At 66.2% G+C, this 17,354-nt stretch overlaps 1 protein-coding gene across 8 annotated transcripts in view; it reads right to left on the bottom strand.

Annotated features, from left to right (window-relative positions):
* Positions 1–17,354, bottom strand: part of ITPR1 (inositol 1,4,5-trisphosphate receptor type 1) — a 189,111-nt gene that overhangs the window by 15,362 nt on the left and 156,395 nt on the right. For 6 of the 8 annotated variants that reach the window (XM_080674783.1, XM_080674784.1, XM_080674777.1 and 3 more), the window contains 11 exons: positions 16,571–16,681; positions 15,541–15,636; positions 12,773–12,910; positions 11,846–11,950; positions 10,032–10,224; positions 8,588–8,710; positions 6,958–7,133; positions 4,964–5,128; positions 3,112–3,307; positions 1,593–1,685; positions 337–476 (listed from right to left, as the gene is read on the bottom strand). In XM_080674783.1, the coding sequence (XP_080530909.1) occupies positions 337–476; positions 1,593–1,685; positions 3,112–3,307; positions 4,964–5,128; positions 6,958–7,133; positions 8,588–8,710; positions 10,032–10,224; positions 11,846–11,950; positions 12,773–12,910; positions 15,541–15,636; positions 16,571–16,681 (1,536 nt within the window). The remainder of the gene's footprint in view (positions 1–336; positions 477–1,592; positions 1,686–3,111; positions 3,308–4,963; positions 5,129–6,957; positions 7,134–8,587; positions 8,711–10,031; positions 10,225–11,845; positions 11,951–12,772; positions 12,911–15,540; positions 15,637–16,570; positions 16,682–17,354) is intronic. The other 2 variants (XM_080674779.1, XM_080674780.1) reach the window with 1 other exon arrangement.

The raw sequence follows: 17,354 nt of genomic DNA, 5'->3' as shown, positions 1-17,354 counted from the left end.
CTCCCTTCCTCTCTGAAATCAATGAAAATATATTTTAAAAAAATAAATAAAATCAATAAATTGTGAATTCTCCGAGTGCCCTGGGACCGCACGGGCAGGGAGCTTCCTGGGAGCCCGGGGTTGTGGAAACGTGTCCAGGTGGCCAGACCCAACTGAGGACATGGTCACTCAGGGGTGACGGGACCGGCCCCTCGCACGGTGTCGGCGTGTCCGATGGAGAGGAAGGTGCCCCCAGGAGCTGGCCCTGCCCGTCTGTGCGTCCCCGCTCCCAGGCTGCCTGCGTGGCTTCTGTCTGTGCTGCAGCCCCGCCCCCTGGCCCCCTGGGGACGCAGCCACCTCTTTGGACGGCTTCCTGAGCACGTCGCCCACGCCGCCGCCGCTCCGCAGCCCGTGGCTCAGCACGGTGACGATGCACATCAGCAGCGTCTCGCACGTGTGCTCCTTGTCCTGCTCGGGCTCCTCGGCCGGGAGCAGGGCTGTGAACGCAGACAGAGCGGGAGAGAAGGACGTGAAGGCCCGAGCGCCATGCACCGCCTTCTGAAAGGCTGAAGTCTGGGCACTTCCGTTTTCATCCCTGCCCCCCGCTCCCTTCTCCAGCCAGCCCTCCTGGAGGAGCCAGGCCAGACCTGCCCTCCCGCCTCGGAATCTGAACACTCCCCTCCTTCTCAGGGGTAAACGGCAGCCCCAGCGCTGAGCAGGCATCTGACCTCAGAGAAGCTGCTCCTAACCTGAGCCACAGCCTCTCTCCTCTCAGCTGAGGGCGAGGCCGCCAGGCTCCGCACTGCGGGCGTAGGGGCTACCCCTGGCAGCATGCCAGAGCGGCTCCTCTGACTGAACCGCTTCATGCTGGAGGCCGTCCGCTGCTTTCCGGAGGAAAAGAGCAGTGACCTTTCTGCCTTCACTCTTTTCTCAGCCACAGAGGGGACGGCCTTGCCGAAACATACACCTCATCGTATCGCTCCGCTTCCAACAACTCCCAGTCATCCATGGGATGAAGTGTCACCTCCTTAGCCGGACATGTAAGACCTTTCGTGATCTGACCCTTTGCCAACCTCGCCAGCTTCATTTCTTGCTATTCTTCTTCCTCATAAACCCTCCCTCCCTAAACCTGCCGTATTCTACTTCCAAGCCTTCCGACGGGCTGCTCCCTCTCACAGAATGCCTGCCCTCCCGCCTTCGCTGGGTAGTCCGCTGTTTTGGTTTAGCTGTCACTTCCTGGTGATACTCACTGCACTATGAGGCTGGGTGCCTGTCTTCTGTGCTCCATCCTTATTCCCAGCGTTTAGCCGCTCTCAGGTGACCCCCACCTGCCGGCCTGCCCCCCCACCCCCATGTCACTGTATCTCAGAGTACAACGGCCCCTGGCAGACAGTGGGCCCTCAGGAAGTCCTGGCTGAACCCAGGAAGCCGACCTTCCTTCCCACAGAGCCTTCTCTTCCCTCTGTCTCCCTCGGCTCCCCCAGCCTTGCCCCTCAGCCACCGGCCTCACGTCTGAGCAGAGCCCCGCTTTCATCTGACTCAATGCCACGGCACCAGCTACGCCTCTGGGGGGGCCTGGCACTCACGTGGGGCTCCAGGCTATGGGGTCCTACCTTCCTGGGGTGCAGGAGAGGAGCAGTTCTCCCCAGCCCCCACCCTGCACACGTCCGAGAACAGGAACTCGCTGGCCAAGCTCTCGCCGGCTTCTGGGAGAGAGAAGGACACCGTGATGCACAACCTCACGGCAGACGCCACCCCGCAGTCCTGCCCGTCCGTTCAAGGCGGGGACGCCGCTGGCGCGTCCGCTTGGTGACCTGAGCGGGGCGGGGCCAGGACATCCCTCCTGGAGGCGTGGGAATCCGCACGCAGGCAGCACCTCTCTCCCCGGAGAGGCCAACGGCCAAGACTGACCCGCGCGGCCCCACGCGCAGACTCGGGCCAGGCTCACACCACGTCGGCACCAGGCCTGGCAGGGGCACCGGCGGAAACCCAGGTGGGACCCGAGAGGCTCGGACCCCGCGGGCTGGAGGAAACGCCATTCCGTGTCCACCTGGAGGCCGGGGGAAAGGCCCCTGGCTCTGCCTCACCCATCCAGGCTGGCTCCCTGACACGGGCGCCTGGCGACCGGATGCCAGACGGGTGGCACCTCCCTGAGTGTGTCCACTATGTGGATGGAGGGCAGAGAGCCCCAGCCACTCAGGTACGCCATCTTCACGTTCATCCTCAGAACTGGACTCTCCTCTCCGCTTGCCGTGGGTGAAAATGGCACAAGCCAGCGGTAAAAGTAAGGGCGTCCCAGGAGCCACCGCTAGCAGCTGGAGTACAGCCGTCCATATTTCAAGAAATGTGGACTTTTAATTTACAGACAAGCATGCCTGGCGCTGGCCGGGTTGCTCAGTGGTTAGAGCACTGTCCATTCTCGGCCAAGGGCACGGACCTTGGTTGCAGGTCTGATCCCCGGCCCGGGGTGGGGCGGGTGCGGGAGGCAACCAATCGATGTGTCCCTCTCACATCAATGTTTCTCTCTCTCCACCCATCCTCCCTCCATTCCGCTCTCTAAAAAAAAAAAAATCCATGGAAAAACGTACCTCGGGTGAGGATTAAAAAAAAAAAAAAAGCATGCCTGAGCTACTGTAGCCATTCTGCCATTTCCCACCATGTCCTGCGAGGGTTCATAAGGATGCGTCGCACCTGCAGGGTCCCCCGCCTCCCCGGGGGTGACTGTCACTAACGCAACACGCCCGGAGCTCAGAGGCCCCCCATTTCGCTCCGCAGTGAGCACCCCTCCGTGCACGGCTGTCCCCACGTGCGCCGCAGCGGCCGAGAGTCCTGGAAGCGGCCTCCCACGTCAGGGACGCGCACGCCTATGTCTCCAATAGGTCACGGTCAGTCTTCCAGGGAAACGCCGGGCCAGCGGCAGATGGGATCGCCGTGCGTGAGCTCAGCGCAGGCTCCGGGCACGCCCCCCGCGCCCCCGCGAGGCCACACCGCGCCTTGGATACAAGGAGAACCAGCCCGTGTTCCCGGTTCCCGCCCCGGTGTCAGGGAGACACCCACGCGGCTCGGGGCGCCGTGCCCTTCGGTGGGGGGGGGGCCATCGGGGGGCGCCCTCGATGGCAGAGCCCGGCCCACCTGGGAGGACGGTGTCGTTGGGCAGCGGGTCCACCTCCAGCAGGAAGTCGGCCTTGAAGAAGAGGTAGCCCACGATAGAGAAGAGGTAGACCAGGATCAGCGCCAGCACCGCCGTCAGGATGATGGACCGCCCGTTGCGGGTGACGCTCTTAATGACATTGAGCAGGGTCTCCTCTCTGTACACCAGGTCGAAGAGCTGCAGGACAAACAGGAGAGGGTGGGGGGCTCGTGGGGCGCCCCCGGACGGGACGCACACCGGCAGTGACCCGCTCTTCTCCCGTGCCCGTCTCCGCAGCGAAGGGTGAGACGGTGAAAACGGGGGAGGTAACCAGAGAAGGGGGGCAGGAAGCAAGAGCGGTGCCCGGGGTGCATTCAGTCTCGAGGTGCTGAGCATAGAGCTCAGGGCTGTACCAGTGAGACTGGGGGGGGGAGGTGGGGGGACGCGGGGCAAGTAGGGCGCTTAAAAGGAAGCGAGGAAGGGCCTTGGCCCCTAGGAGGTACCGAAGGCAATGTGGATGTGGGTCAAAGGTCACCCAGCAAGTGAGAGCCACTTGGGACGCCAGACGGTGACACGCCGTCTGGGCTGAGAACGCGGCCAGCACCGGCCCGCGTCACGGAGGAGACGGGTGACCTTTCCACCCACAGCTCTTCCGACTTTAAAGCCACAGACACGCCGGGCTTCAGGGAGGAAAAGCGTTCTCCTAACCAGAAGGTCACACGTGTCCCGTGGGGAACACGCTGACGTCACAGGAGAGCAGAGAAGAGCAGTCAGTCACCAGTCACCCCACTACCTGCCGACGCCAACTGGACACGCGATTTCACTTCGTGGCGTTTGGAAAGAAGTCACACAGGCACAGGCATGTTTACAGAAACATTAACATCACACACGGCCATCGGAACCCGTGCAGGCCGCCGCCGACCACCCACACTTCACTGCGGGAAAACCAGGCCCGACGGAGCCAGGATCTTTTCTTCCCTTTTCTCTTTAAACAGCCACTGATATGCTGGGGGTCCTGGGACTGTGGGAACGGCTCCTGGGACTGTGGGAACGGCTCCTGCTCACATGTCACGGCCTGCTTTCCCCGGCCTCTCAGGAGATGAGGGTCTCAGAACCATTCCCCGTGGCAAGTGCTGGCCGAGTCCAAGGAATGAAAGCCCGGCCGGCCCGGCTCAGTGGCTGAGCATAGACCCAGGAACCAGGAGGTCACGGTTCCATCCCGGTCAGGGCACAAGCCCGGTTTGCAGGCTCGATCCCCAGTGTGGGGCGTGCAGGAGGCAGCTGGTCAATGATTCTCTCTCATCATGGATGTTTCTCTCTCTCCCTCTCCCTTCCTCTCTGAAATCAATAAACACATTTAAAACAAACAAAGAAAGAAACACAGGGGCAACACCTCCTGATCCGGGTCGGGGGCACCGTCTGTTATGAAAATTAAACGACGGATCTGCTATGTCAGTGTGACCTGCCCCCCGCCCCCGGCGAGGGGGGGCTTCCTCCAGACCCCGCCAACGCTGCGCACAGAGGCTGCCGCCTCGTTAGGGCAGGCTCAGCAATCACAATAGGAAGGACGGGTCTGTGTCCTGGCCCGTCTGGCTCAGTGGTTAGAGCACCAGCCCCGAGACTGAAGGGTCGAGGGTTCGATTCCCGGTCAAGGGCACGCACCTGGGTTGCAGGTTTGATCCTCGGCCCCAGTCAGGGCATGAGCGGGAGGCAACCTATCGCTGTGTCTCTCTCATGTCAATTTCTGTCCCTCTCCCTCGTCCTTTAAAGACCCTGGGGACATGCCCTCGGGGGAGGGCTGGCACCGACGGGAGGGCCGGCGGGAGGGGCCGGACGCTCGGGCCGCGGGCTCACCAGCAGGCTGTAGAAGAACTCGTGCACGAAGAGGCCGAGGGCGCAGATGAGCAGGTACAGCAGGTGGTAGAGGAACTCCACGTCCAGCACCATGGCGCGGTAGCCCCGCGTGAACGTGCCGCAGTTGCCCACGAAGCTCATCAGGAAGATGATCTTGTTGCAGACCTGGGGCGCGAGAGGGGCAGGCACTGAAGCATGACTGTGCCTCCCCCCCCCGCCCCCTTTTCCACCGAGTGCCCCCCGAAACCCACGGGAGCCGCCCTGCGGGCCGAAGTCATTTCGTGACTTCGCTTTTCAGGCCCATCCCAAGCGACGTGGTCGCCAAATGACGGCGGTGCCATGTGACCAAGGGACATCCGTGTGCGACAAAACCTGACATGAGCACACACGGAAATGACGAGGCTCAAGGGGAATCGTTTCTGACGCCCTGCGTGACGGAGTCACACGCCGCCCTGCGATCGGCGGACGGGAAGCGTTTCCTGAAACCGTCCCCCAGAGGCAGGACGGAGTGAAACTTAACAAGAACAGGCAGTTCCTGCGTCCCATCGCTCCCAACTTCACAGGGAGAGCAAAGGAGGGGACTTCGGGGTGCGTTCTATCCCTGCCTCCTCTTCTGGGAATAAGTCTTCCCTTTCCTCTGGGGGTGCCGCCCGGGCCCGGTGTCAGCCCTGGAGGGCCAGGCGGGGCTCCATCAGCCAATCAGAAGACTGCACCCCGGCAGCAACGGCTGGTCCAGCGACAGGCAGGAACCGGATGGAGCCCGGGACCTATCGGGGTCTTTCCTGGGACTGCGGTAGACACCCTGTGCCTTCCCCTGGCCTGGACCGTGAGAGACGTCTGTCCTGCGTCCCCGGAGCCTCTGAGGACTTCCAGGCCGCAGGCGAAGGCCCGAGGGGTTCTGCGGGAAAAGCCCGCCCAGCGTTTCCCACGCGGACTTGACTGCCGACCCTCTTCCACCCGAGATGGATCACCTGGAGCAGCCTCCGGACATGCTGACCCGGGAAGAGGCCCGAGGGCCTGATGCTGGCATTCAGGGCCGGGTCACCCGTGCGGGGCCAGGTCACCCATATCGTGCCAGGTGGTCACCCGTGTGGGGCCAGGTCACCCGTGCGGGGCCAGGTCACCCATATCGTGCCAGGTGGTCACCCGTGCGGGGCCAGGTGGTCGCCCGTGCGGGGCCAGGTGGTCACCCGTGCCGGGCCACGTCCTGCACGTCACATGCCTCTCCACGTGCCGATACACACCTATCCCGCCGCCTTGCCTGAGCCATCAGCTTGAAGCGGCTCCCGCTCCTCAGGCCCTGCTGCCCTCACCTGCATGCCCCTGGGGACAGTTACTGGTGCACGGAATTACTCCAGCCACCGTGCTTTGCAATCTCACGCCCCTCTTCCTAAGTGACCTCAGCTTCCGCACAGGCTTGGGCGGAAACCTCCAGAAGGCGGTGCCTCCCAGGCCAACTCTCCTCCTTTCGCCCGCCCGGAACCCTCCAGTTCATCTTCCACCTCACACCCGCCGCCGCCGCCTCCTAAGGTTCTCCCATCATGCAGCTGGCTCCCACACTTCCATTGCACGGAGGCAGCAATCCCAACTGTCACCCGACTTGGAAACCTCGATGCTCCCCCGACCTCGCTCTCCGCGCCCAGTGTGGCTGTTCCTCTCGCCTCTCCTGCTCCGTGCGCCTCACCGAGGGGGTTGCCGTGATTCTATCTGATCGCCGGGCTGACTGGCTGGGATCTCCAGCCCCGGCAAACCTGTGACCAGATCGGCACCTCCGCCCTTTGTGCTGGACTCCCGGGAGGGCCCGTCCCTGAGCGCGCGATCGCCGGGCCGCCCCCCGGACCGAGAGGCCCACCTGGGCCCCGCCGGCGCCGTGGTGTTACCAGCCGACCCGGCGCTACGTCCCTGCACCACAAGCACAGGCCCAGGTCCAGGACCAGAGAGGAAGGCGTGCCGAGGCGCACGCCCGCAGACAGTGGCGCGAGGGCCCGACTCACGTTGAAGGCGCCCAGGAGGAAGAGCGTGGGCTGCAGCCCCACGGAGAAGATGAGCCGCAGGATCGTGGACGCGATCAGCGCCCGGATGCCGTGGGGCTTGGGCAGCGCGATGACGATGGCCAGCGAGACGAGCATGGCCGTCCACAGCAGCCCCGACCAGTGCGGCTCCAGCGTCCCTGCAAGACAGGCGGGCGGTCACGGGGCGCTGCTCGCAGCGAGCGCAGGGACAGGCGGCGTAGGCTCCGCTGTGCCTTCTCCCGCCACCTCCCCGGCCTCACGGCCCCAGCGCTCGGCACCGATTCCCAGCCCAGACAGGACCCGTCCCGCCCGTGTTTTCCCTCCACACCTTCACTCGTGTTCCCTCCGCTGGGAGACCTGCCCCTTTCCCGGCCCCCTTAGGTCTCAGCTTGGAGGTCACCCCTTTGGGCAGCGTCCCCACCCGTCGCCCCAGGAGCCGGTGCTGTTCTCTCTCAGCTTTTCTAGTGCTCGCTCGCTCGGCACCCTCCAGGCGCCCATCACGTGCTTGTTCAAGAAACAAAACGGCACTGGCTGGTGTGGCTCAGTGGATAGAGCGTCAACCTGTGGACTGCAGGGTCCTGGGTTCGATTCCGGTAAAAAGCATATACCTCAGTTGCAGGCTTGATCCCTGGCCTTTGTTGGGGTGCATATGGGAGGCAACCAGTCGATATGCCTCTCTCACATCAATGTTTCTCTCTCTCTGTCTCCCCCCCTCTCCCGCTCTCTCTCTAAAAAAAAAAAAAATCAGTGAAAAAGTATCCTCAGGATACACAACAAAAAAAGAAAGAAAAGTCAGATTGTGTCACACTTCACAAGGGAAGGCGACGGGAACCCTAAACGTCTAATTTCTATGGAAGGCACACGGGGGGTGCAGATCCCCCGCCTGCATGGGGGTCTTCGGGGGGAGGGGGTGCCATCCACATCGCCAGCGTCTGCTGCCATCCGAGCAGCCCCGCGGGACGGCCTGGTTACATAACGTGAGCCAACGTGGCTAAAAACACAGCCCCGCTCACTCCTGAAGAGCCCGTTTCAAATGCGGCCACATCCCGCGTCCCCTTCGCTGAGAGGCCGGGGGCGAAGGCCGCCGCCATCCATCCCCTCCAGGAGCCCGGGTGGGGAAGCCTGCCTCGCGGCCCTGCCCTCCCTCCGCGGCCCTGCCCTCCCTCCGCGGCCCTGCCCTCCCTCCACGGCTCTGCCCTCCCTCCGCGGCCCTGCCCTCCCTCCGCGGCCCTGCCCTCCCTCCGCGGCCCTGCCCTCCCTCCGCGGCTCTGCCCTCCCTCCGCGGCCCTGCCCTCCCTCCGCGGCTCTGCCCTCCCTCCGCGGCCCTGCCCTCCCGCCGCGCTGTGTGCCTCGGGCCCGTGTCTCACCCTCTCTGACACAGTTTCCCAACAGACACAGGGAGGAGCCACGCTTCCTCTCAGGGGCAGCACGTGCCCTCCCTCTCGTCAGTGAACAAGGGCAGTGACCCCCACCGAAACCCGCGGAAAGGGACACCTCGTCTTGTCTGAGGGGGTCCCTGCGACCCCATGTGCTGCCTGGGTACTTCCAGGGGTCAGCGCCGGGGTGCAGGTCACGGCCTCCCCGGGGTCCCCGTGAACGCGAAGGCAGGTACCTCCCCGGACGCCTCGGAACGGGTAGAAGAAGGCCACGAGCAGGTTCATGAGCACGGCCAGGTTGAAGGAGATGCTGCTCCAGAAGGACATGTTGCGGGCGCACCAGTACAGCACGGGCTGGGCTGTGGAGACGCGGGTGAGGGGGCAGGTGAGCGGGCAGGTGGGCGGGCAGCCCCCCCCTTACAGGGCACCAGTACAGCATGGGCTGGGCTGCGGAGACGCAGGTGAGGGGGCAGCCCCCGCACCCCATCTTACAGGGTGCCAGTACAGCACGGTGCCAGTATAGCCAGGTGGGCCTCTCGGTCCGGGTGGCGGCCCGGTGATCAAGCGCTCAGGGACTGGCCCTTCCGGAGACGCAGGTGGAGGGGGGGGCAGGTGAGGAGGGTAGGTGGGGGGACAGGTGAGTGGGCAGGTGAGGGGGCAGATGGGGGTTCAGCCCCCACATTCCACCTTACAGGGCACCAGTACTGCACGGGTTGGGCTGTGGAGAGGCTGGTGAGGAGGCAGGTGAGGGGGCAGGTGAGCGGGCAGGTGAGTGGGCAGGCGAGCGGGCAGGTGAGGGGGCAGGCGAGGGGGCAGGCGAGGGGGCAGGCGAGCGGGCAGGCTAGGGGGCAGGTGAGGGGCAGGTTAGGGGGCAGGTGAGGGGGCAGGTGAGGGGGCAGGTGAGGGGGCAGGTGAGGGGGCAGGTTAGGGGGCAGGTGAGGGGGCAGGTGAGGGGGCAGGCGAGCGGGCAGGTTAGGGGGCAGGCGAGGGGGCAGGTGAGGAGGCAGGCGAGCGGGCAGGTGAGGGGGCAGGCGAGCGGGCAGGTGAGGGGGCAGGCGAGCGGGCAGGTGAGGGGGCAGGCGAGCGGGCAGGTGAGGGGGCAGGTGAGGGGGCAGGTGAGCGGGCAGGTGAGGGGGCAGGTGAGCGGACAGGTGAGCGGGCAGGTTAGGGGGCAGGTGAGGGGGCAGGTGAGCGGACAGGTGAGCGGGCAGGTTAGGGGGCAGGCGAGGGGGCAGGTGAGCGGACAGGTGAGCGGGCAGGCGAGCGGGCAGGTTAGGGGGCAGGTGAGGGGCAGGTTAGGGGGCAGGTGAGGGGGCAGGTGAGCGGGCAGGCGAGCGGGCAGGTGAGGGGGCAGGTGAGGGGGCAGATGGGGGTCCAGCCCCCACACTCCACCTTACAGGGCACCAGGACTGCATGGGATGGGCTGCGGAGAGGCTGGTGAGGAGGCAGGTGAGGGGGCAGGTGAGCGGGCAGGTGAGGGGGCAGGTGAGCGGGCAGGTGAGCGGGCAGGTTAGGGGGCAGGTGAGCGGGCAGCCCCAGCACTCCACGCTCACAGCGGTGGAGGTGTCGGGATCATGTCAGCTCTGCTCCTGCTGGGAGACACTCGCGCCCTCCGTGCGTCCCGCCGTGCGCCCGCCGGGAGCCCGAGCCGACCGCGTGCCTGGCCGCCTGCGGACCCACCTCGGAGCTTCTTCTGCCAGTTCATCTCGTTGAAGAGGTCCTCCGAGCGCAGGAAGAAGTCGTTGATCTTGCTGCCCTGCTCGTCGCGCTCGGTGGTGTAGTAGATGCGCAGCTTGGACTCCTTGGTGAGGAACTCGCAGATGCTGGGCACCGGGAAGACGATCTGCTCCATGGTGCGGTCCAGCCGGACGATCTGGGGACGGCGGGCGGGCGCGTGAGCACCCCCTCCGGCCCCCACGGGCCCCTGGCCACGGGCCCCGGCTCCGTGTTCAAGGCGGCGTGCGATACAGACCCGTGGCGAGGCGTCTCTGACCGCGCGACCCCCAGACCGGCGCGTCTCTCAGACCCACGTGAACCGGTCCGGGCGAGTCCCCACCAGTATGTGTCTGACCTCAGACCGGTCCGTTTCGCTAACTTATTGGAACTGCTTCGCGCACACGGCCGGCCGGGGCTCCAGGCCGGGCTGTGTCTGTGCACCTGTCCCGCCCCCCAGCAGGGCCCCGAGTCCCGCGTGGCCCGAGCATCGGCACACCTGGCCTGCGGTCCTTCCTCACCTGGCGAACCTGGGTTATTTTTCCTAGACACGAGTCTTAAAGGGCCATCGCTGGTTCATCCAGTGACACCCTACCTCTGGGTGTCACAGCACCTACCACGTGCGAGGCAGGAACGAGGTGCCGGCGAAGGCCAGGGCAGCCCTCCCTGTTCCTAAACTCGCGTTGCTGGGCCCCGGCGGACTCCTCCCAGGTTCTCTCCGGCCGCCCAGACCGGCTCGGCCCCAGAGAGGAGGGAGTGAGGTTAGAACTGTTTGAACTCTAAGACGCCGTGTGAGTCACAACGGGGGGCAGAGATTTAAAGGGGCGGCGGGGGGCGAGGGGGGGGGGGCGTACAATGGGGGCCTGGCCTGTGTGTCTGCGGCCTCGGCAGAGCCTGGAGGAGTCAGGTGAGGCCCGGCCACACCCTCCACCGGCTCTCAGAGGTGAGGCAGTTCCCACAGCCCTGGCGGGAGGTTCTGCGGGACATGGTCTTCAGACCCCCCAGTGCCCAAGTCGAGCTGGAGGTCAGGTTCCAGAAGCTTTGCATCGCCCTGATTCTGTCCTGAGCCGACATCCCTGAATGGAGGGTGGGGGTTTGACTAGAGCCTGCCAGAGCCAGCACCCCAGGGCATGCTGGGTGTGCACGGGGCTCAGGGACCAACACACAGTGCACCGAGGCCTGGGGCCGCCGGCCGGCTGACAGCTCGGCGACGACGGCAAGGCCCGGCACGCGCTCTGCTCTGTCTCGGGTGCCGTCGGCAAAGTGGGATGAGCCCGTCCCGCTCACGGAGGGCGAGTGAGTCTGTGTCTGATCACCGTGACCGTCAGTCCTCTGTGCGCAGCTGCCTGAGGTCCCCACTGTCCGCGGGCACGGTCCACGCCGACAGGACGCTGCGGGGCCAGGCCCCTGTCCTCCCTCCGAGGGGCGCCCCTCCCTCCTGCTCACCGGACTCCAGCCCCGCGCCCTCACCCGGCAGCCCACCGCGGCCCCTGGCCAGCACACCCCGTCTGCAAAGCGCTCCCCGCTGGTCTCCGCCCACGTCAGCCCTGTTTTCCTTACGGTCTGGGCTCGGGCGTCATTTCCCCAGGAGGAGCCCCTGCCGGACCTGCTGATCCTGCCTCCTGCTCGTCCCCGAGGCCTGGTCAGAGCTCGCCGCGGGCACGACCTCCCCCCTGGGGAACGGCGCCCCCTCCTCTGGGGCCCCCAGCAGGATCGGGCCGCCTCGGCCCTGGCGGGACCTTCGGCAGGTGCTCGGCGGCAGGGCCCGCGCCGCCCGTTACCTCGATCTGGGCCGTGTGCTTGGCGTAGAACTCCAGGGCCTCGTCGCCGTCCACCTGGCCGCCCGGCTTCAGCATGCTCTGCAGCTCCTTGTTGTGCCGCGCCAGCTGCAACACAGGCGCACGGCGTGTCCCCGGCCGGCCACGCCCCCCCTACTCTGGGAGCGGGGAGTCGGGGTCCCCGGCCGGCCACGCCCCCCCCACTCTGGGAGCGGGGAGCCGGGGTCCCCGGCCGGCCACGCCCCCCCCACTCTGGGAGCGGGGAGCCGGGGTCCCGTACAGCCCAGGCCTCCGTCCAGAGGGCCTCTCGTGGCCAAATGCCACGGATGGAGGAGCTGAGGGCAGGGACTGCGTTTCTGCTGCCGGTGGCAGCGCCTAGCGACCTCGGCCCAGCACCGACCCCGTTTACATCTAATTCCCGACCTTGGGGGGGGGAGCGGGGCGGGGGGAGAGGAAACGGGCCCTCGGCCCAGCCACGCGGCCACACCTGCGGGGAAGGCACCGCTGCTCCCGGAAGAGGAAGCTCCCAGAGCCAAGTCATTGGGAGAGGATGACGCCACGGGCGCCTGGGTGCCGGGCGGAGGTGACCCCCCCACCCGAGGCGAACAGGGAGAAGGCACCGCACAGGCTGGTCCCTGAGGCGCCGGCCGTGAAGGCAGCAGCGGGCGTGATGGCTCACAGACCCCTCGAGGCTCATGAGACCCTGACCCTCCTTCAAGTGTCTCCAGCCCGTCACCGCCCGTCTCCGCGTCCTGCCCAGCACGAGGTTTGCTAGAAGCGGGGGGTGGGGGGTGGGGATGGGGGGTGGGGGGGGAGGTGTCCCAGGGACATGACCCCAGCGGGAAGGAGAGGGGGGCACACGGGCTAGGGTCCCGGCAGCGAGTGGGGCGTGCCTGGCGGGCAGCGAGGGGGCATGTCGGGAGGTCGTACCTGATGAGCTAATATGTAGATGTTGTGGCCCACGTTCCGGGGGGAGGCCGCTCCGTCCTCGCCGTTCTCCTCATTCTCTCCTTCCTCCGACTCCCCCTCCCCCTCCCCCTGCAGGTAGGCCTTCTTGATCACCTCCACCTGCAGAGAGGACCAGGGACACGGCTCCCATCAGGGACCCCGGGGCCTGGCACCATCAGCAGCACCCATGGTGCGGCCCCCTCCTCGCCAGGCTCAGCACCTTCCCATCAGGCGTGGACACGCCTTGGACTCGGTTGCCACGCGGCCACAGGCGGCCCCCCCACTCCCACCGACACGGAAACGCTGGCACCTGCACCTGCCGAGACCAGGAGACGCCCCTGAGCTCACGTTCTGTCCTCCAGAAGGGACAGCGGCTCCCAAGGTGACTCCCACAGTAAACGTGACATAGGTGAGAACAGAAGCCAGCCCTTCCCCACCTCCACATTTCCTCTGGGCCCCCCCCACCGACGTCATTTCAGGAAAGACACACAGGAATCCCAGGCCTTCAGGGGCAGAGGAAGCGGTTCTCCGACCCGTTTCCTGCCCCACAGCCCACCCCGTGAGAGGAGCACCATTCACAGGGACCCTCCCGGGCATCGCTGCGTGCCAGCTCCGAGCTTAGTCCCCCGGCATCTCAGGGAACGTCAGGCTCACACGCTGCCTGGCTGGCCACGGCCCCGTTTACTCGGGGAAACAGACGTGAGGGGCCAGGGCTGGGGTATGACCTGGACCCCGTGACCGCAGGCCCACACGTGTGGCCCGTCTCAGCTGAGAGCTCGCTTCCCAGAACATCCCTGCATCTGACCCCTGCCTCACCTGCCCCACCTGCCCCCTGCCCCACTGCACACACCCACTGGCTCCACCTGCCCCCTGCCCCACCTGCCCCACCTGCCCCCTGCACCACTGGTCCCACTGCACACACCCACCGGCCCCACTGCACACACCCACCGGCCCCACCTGCCCCCTGCCCCACTGGCCCCACTGGCCCCACTGCACACACCCACCGGCCCCACCTGCCCCCTGCCCCACCGGCCCCACTGCACACACCCACCGGCCCCACCTGCCCCCTGCCCCACTGGCCCCACTGCACACACCCACCGGCCCCACCTGCCCCCTGCCCCACTGGCCCCACTGGCCCCACTGCACACACCCACCGGCCCCACCAGCTCCACCTGCCCCACCTGCCCAGCAGCAGCCTGGGCCCCTCACTTCTCGGTCTCTCCGGACCCCGCCTGGGATGAGGGAGGGCCTGGCTGTTTACCAAGGAGCCTGTCACTCAAGATGGGGTCACTCCAAGAGTAAGGGCAAAGCACTCGGCCCGGCGCTGCCTGAGGGGGTCGCTTGCTGTGGTGGCTTGGAAGGCATTTGCCTCCTGCACGGACGTCGGACAGGACCATCTCTCCGGGGCCCAGGCCAGCCCACGGGGCCCACGCTCTGTGCCGACACCGGTCAGACCGGTCGCTCTTTCCCACCCGTTCTCTCTGACACCAAACTGCACAAACAAGCTGCATAGGGTGTGGGGCCCAGAGCACACACGTCCACCTGCATGTGTACACACCCGCACACACGCCCACCTGCATGTGCACACACCCGCATGCACACATGTGAGCATACCCACACCCACCCATACACATCCACATGCATGTGCACACACCCGCATGCACACGTGAACACACACCCACACGTCCACATGCATGTGCACACACACACACCCACGTGCACACACATGAGCACACCCGTGCACACCCACCCACATGCACACACATGAGCACACACCCATGTGCACACACCCGCATGCACACACACCCACACACGTTCTGGACATCAGAGCTTCCCTGCTATGTGGGTTTGTTCCAGAAAGCCTGTGACTCTCCCCGCAGCCCGAAGGGTGTCACTCTCCCACAAGGGGGCGAGCTGGGCGCGGTGGCACCCTGGCCCTGGGCTGTGAGGTCCCCACCAAGACGGGGTGCTCTTGGTTCAGGAGTGGAAGGGGTCTCTGCCAGGCACTCGCCCTCCTCGAGAGTGACTGCCCCCCCCCCCCCGCAGGTGCATTAGCTGTCACATGAGCCGACCCCGAGATGACGTCCTTCACAGGAAGACGGGCGGGACCGCAGCCCGGCCCGCGTGCACGCCGGGTCCCCGCAGGGAAGTGCCGGAGCCTCACCCAGGCCTGTCGGTCACACTTTATCTCGTGGGAAAAGTCCCGAGAGCCCGTCCTTGGCCACGTCACCGTCTGAGCGGCCGGTCTCACCGGGCCAGCGCCAGCTCCGAGCTGGGAGTCAGCCCGCTGGGAGCACCGCCCTCGGGGACACCACCACCACCACCACCGAAGGCTCGCACCCGGACACGCTCCTGTCGCCACACCATCGGCAGCGAGAGGAGCCGCAAGTCCGAGCCGGGGACAGAGGAGGACGGAGGTGGCCGCGAGGAGGGGTGGAGCGCGAGGAAGCTGCGGTGCCGCACGGTCCCTCTCGGCTTCAGACGGCGGCCCACGAGGTGCCGTCACCCTCCCCCTCGTTGGGACGCGGTCTGAACTGCCTCCTGTCCCCCCGATCTGGCACCCCCCGACCTGGCCCCACCTGACCTGGCCCCCCTGACCTGGCCCCCCCGACCTGGCACCCCCGACCTGGCACCCCCTGACCTGGCACCCCCCGACCTGGCACCCCCCGAACTGGCCCCCCCACCACCTGGCCCCCCCTGACCTGGCCCCCCCCAAGCCCCCTCCGCCGCACAGACCCAGGGCCGCTCACCAGCTCCTTGGGCCGCATGTTGTAGAGGATCCGCTCGGCGTTCTCGCTGTCGTGCCTGCTCTCCATGATGGCCAGCAGCAGCTTGGAGGCGTTGTTCTGGGGGGAGACAGAGCGGGCATGGGCGGCTGCGCGGGCCCCAGGCTGTGACAGCCGCAGCCCCCAGGGAGCGCCGGGCCGGCATGTGAAAAAGCACCCGCTCCAGGCGGGCAGCGCGCCCCCTGTGCCCCTGGACACGTGTGCACCGCCGGGCAGGGTTGAAGACACGTATTTATTTGGGCATCGTTTCTCCCCGGCGTCACCTGGTACGATTCTAGTGGAAAGTGGGCCTTTAAACGTGTGCCCTCCCAGGGACAGAGGTCGGGGCACCTGCGGGCCAGCCCCCCGTGCCTCCGGGCGGTGTGCTCAGAGGTCCGTCAGCCTCGCCGCCGGAGAAGGGGCACTGGAGGCCGTGCCGGAACAGAGAGGGCTCCCTGCTGGCGGGGCAGCAGTGGGTCTACACCAGCGGTCGGCAAACTGCAGCTCGCGAACCACATGCGGCTCACGAGCCGCGGTTTGCCGCTCTGTTGACTAATGAGTTTGCCGACCTCTGGGATAGGGGCTTAATCACAAGGAACAACAACAGCCTGTCATTATTGGAATCGAGAGTCTAGGTCAGTGGTCGGCAAACTCCTTAGTCAACAGAGCGGCAAACCGCGGCTCGTGAGCCGCATGTGGCTCACGAGCCGCAGTTTGCCGACCACTGGTCCACACGGTCAGCTGTGTGCTCGTCAGCCGCCCCCTCCCACCACGTGGCGTCAGAGACCACAGGGGGTGTGCCGCCACGCCACTCGCCCGTGGCTTCCATGCCTGGCCGTGTGTGCCCGCCGGCCTCCGGCCCCTCTTGGGAAGCGGAAGACTGCAGCGCCTGGTGTAGCAGCACCGCCTCTCCGTCAGCTTCCCCACGGCGCCCGGCCCCCCTCCCAGGCTCCTGCCCCGGCACAGTCACAGCCCGGCCCCCCTCCCGGGCTCCTGCCCCGGCTCGGCCACTTGCCTTCAGCTCCAGCACCAGGTCCATGCGCTTCTTCCCCAGCGGGTTGATGTCGTTGAGGATCAGGGCCGTGATGATGTCGATGCCGTTGGACTCGTGGGTGGCGATGCAGTTCTGAGGAGACACAGGCACGCACATGCACACACAGGCACAGGCATGCACATGCACACACGCACACACACATGCACACACACGTGCTGGTCAGCAGCCAGGGGCCAGCGGGCCCAGCTGCTATGGGACACGGCGCCCGCCACGGCCAGTGCCCCGGGGAGGGCTGCACGTGTTCCGTGAGGAAGTGTGGAAATGACAGACAGATGCGCATCTCTGTTCCAGAATGAACCGCGCACCGCAGGGAAGCCCCTGCGCTGGAGCCAACGCACGACCGTGTCTGACCCTAACCGCGCGGGCGCCGCGGCCTTTGTTCTGGAGGGAACCCGGACGTGTGACGGAGTCTGGGTCCCGAGCCCCGTTTTCCCCTTCGAGGGGGCTCCGTCCTCTCCCCCGCTCCGTTTTCAGGCGGACGTTTACCGAGGGCAGTTACGTAGGAAGCAAGCTTCCTGGTTCACGCACGCAGATAAAAAGGAGTGACCTGTCCCACGACTACGGGACGCCTTCAACAAGCAGTGGCTGCTCTCAGGAAACTAGCCGTCCGGTCCAAAAATCTACTTCCGGAGAGGCCAAGGTCAAAAGGTCAACGCTGACGGTCCTCCTCCCCTCGGAATGTCGGCGGGGTCAAAGCCTGACTCTCCCATGTCCCCGTGTGACCTCCAGGCTGCCTCCTGCAGGG

The sequence above is a fragment of the Plecotus auritus genome (genome assembly GCF_963455305.1).
Source record: "Plecotus auritus genome assembly, chromosome: 6".
NCBI lineage: Eukaryota > Metazoa > Chordata > Mammalia > Chiroptera > Vespertilionidae > Plecotus > Plecotus auritus.
This window is presented reverse-complemented; position numbering and strand designations above follow the sequence as displayed.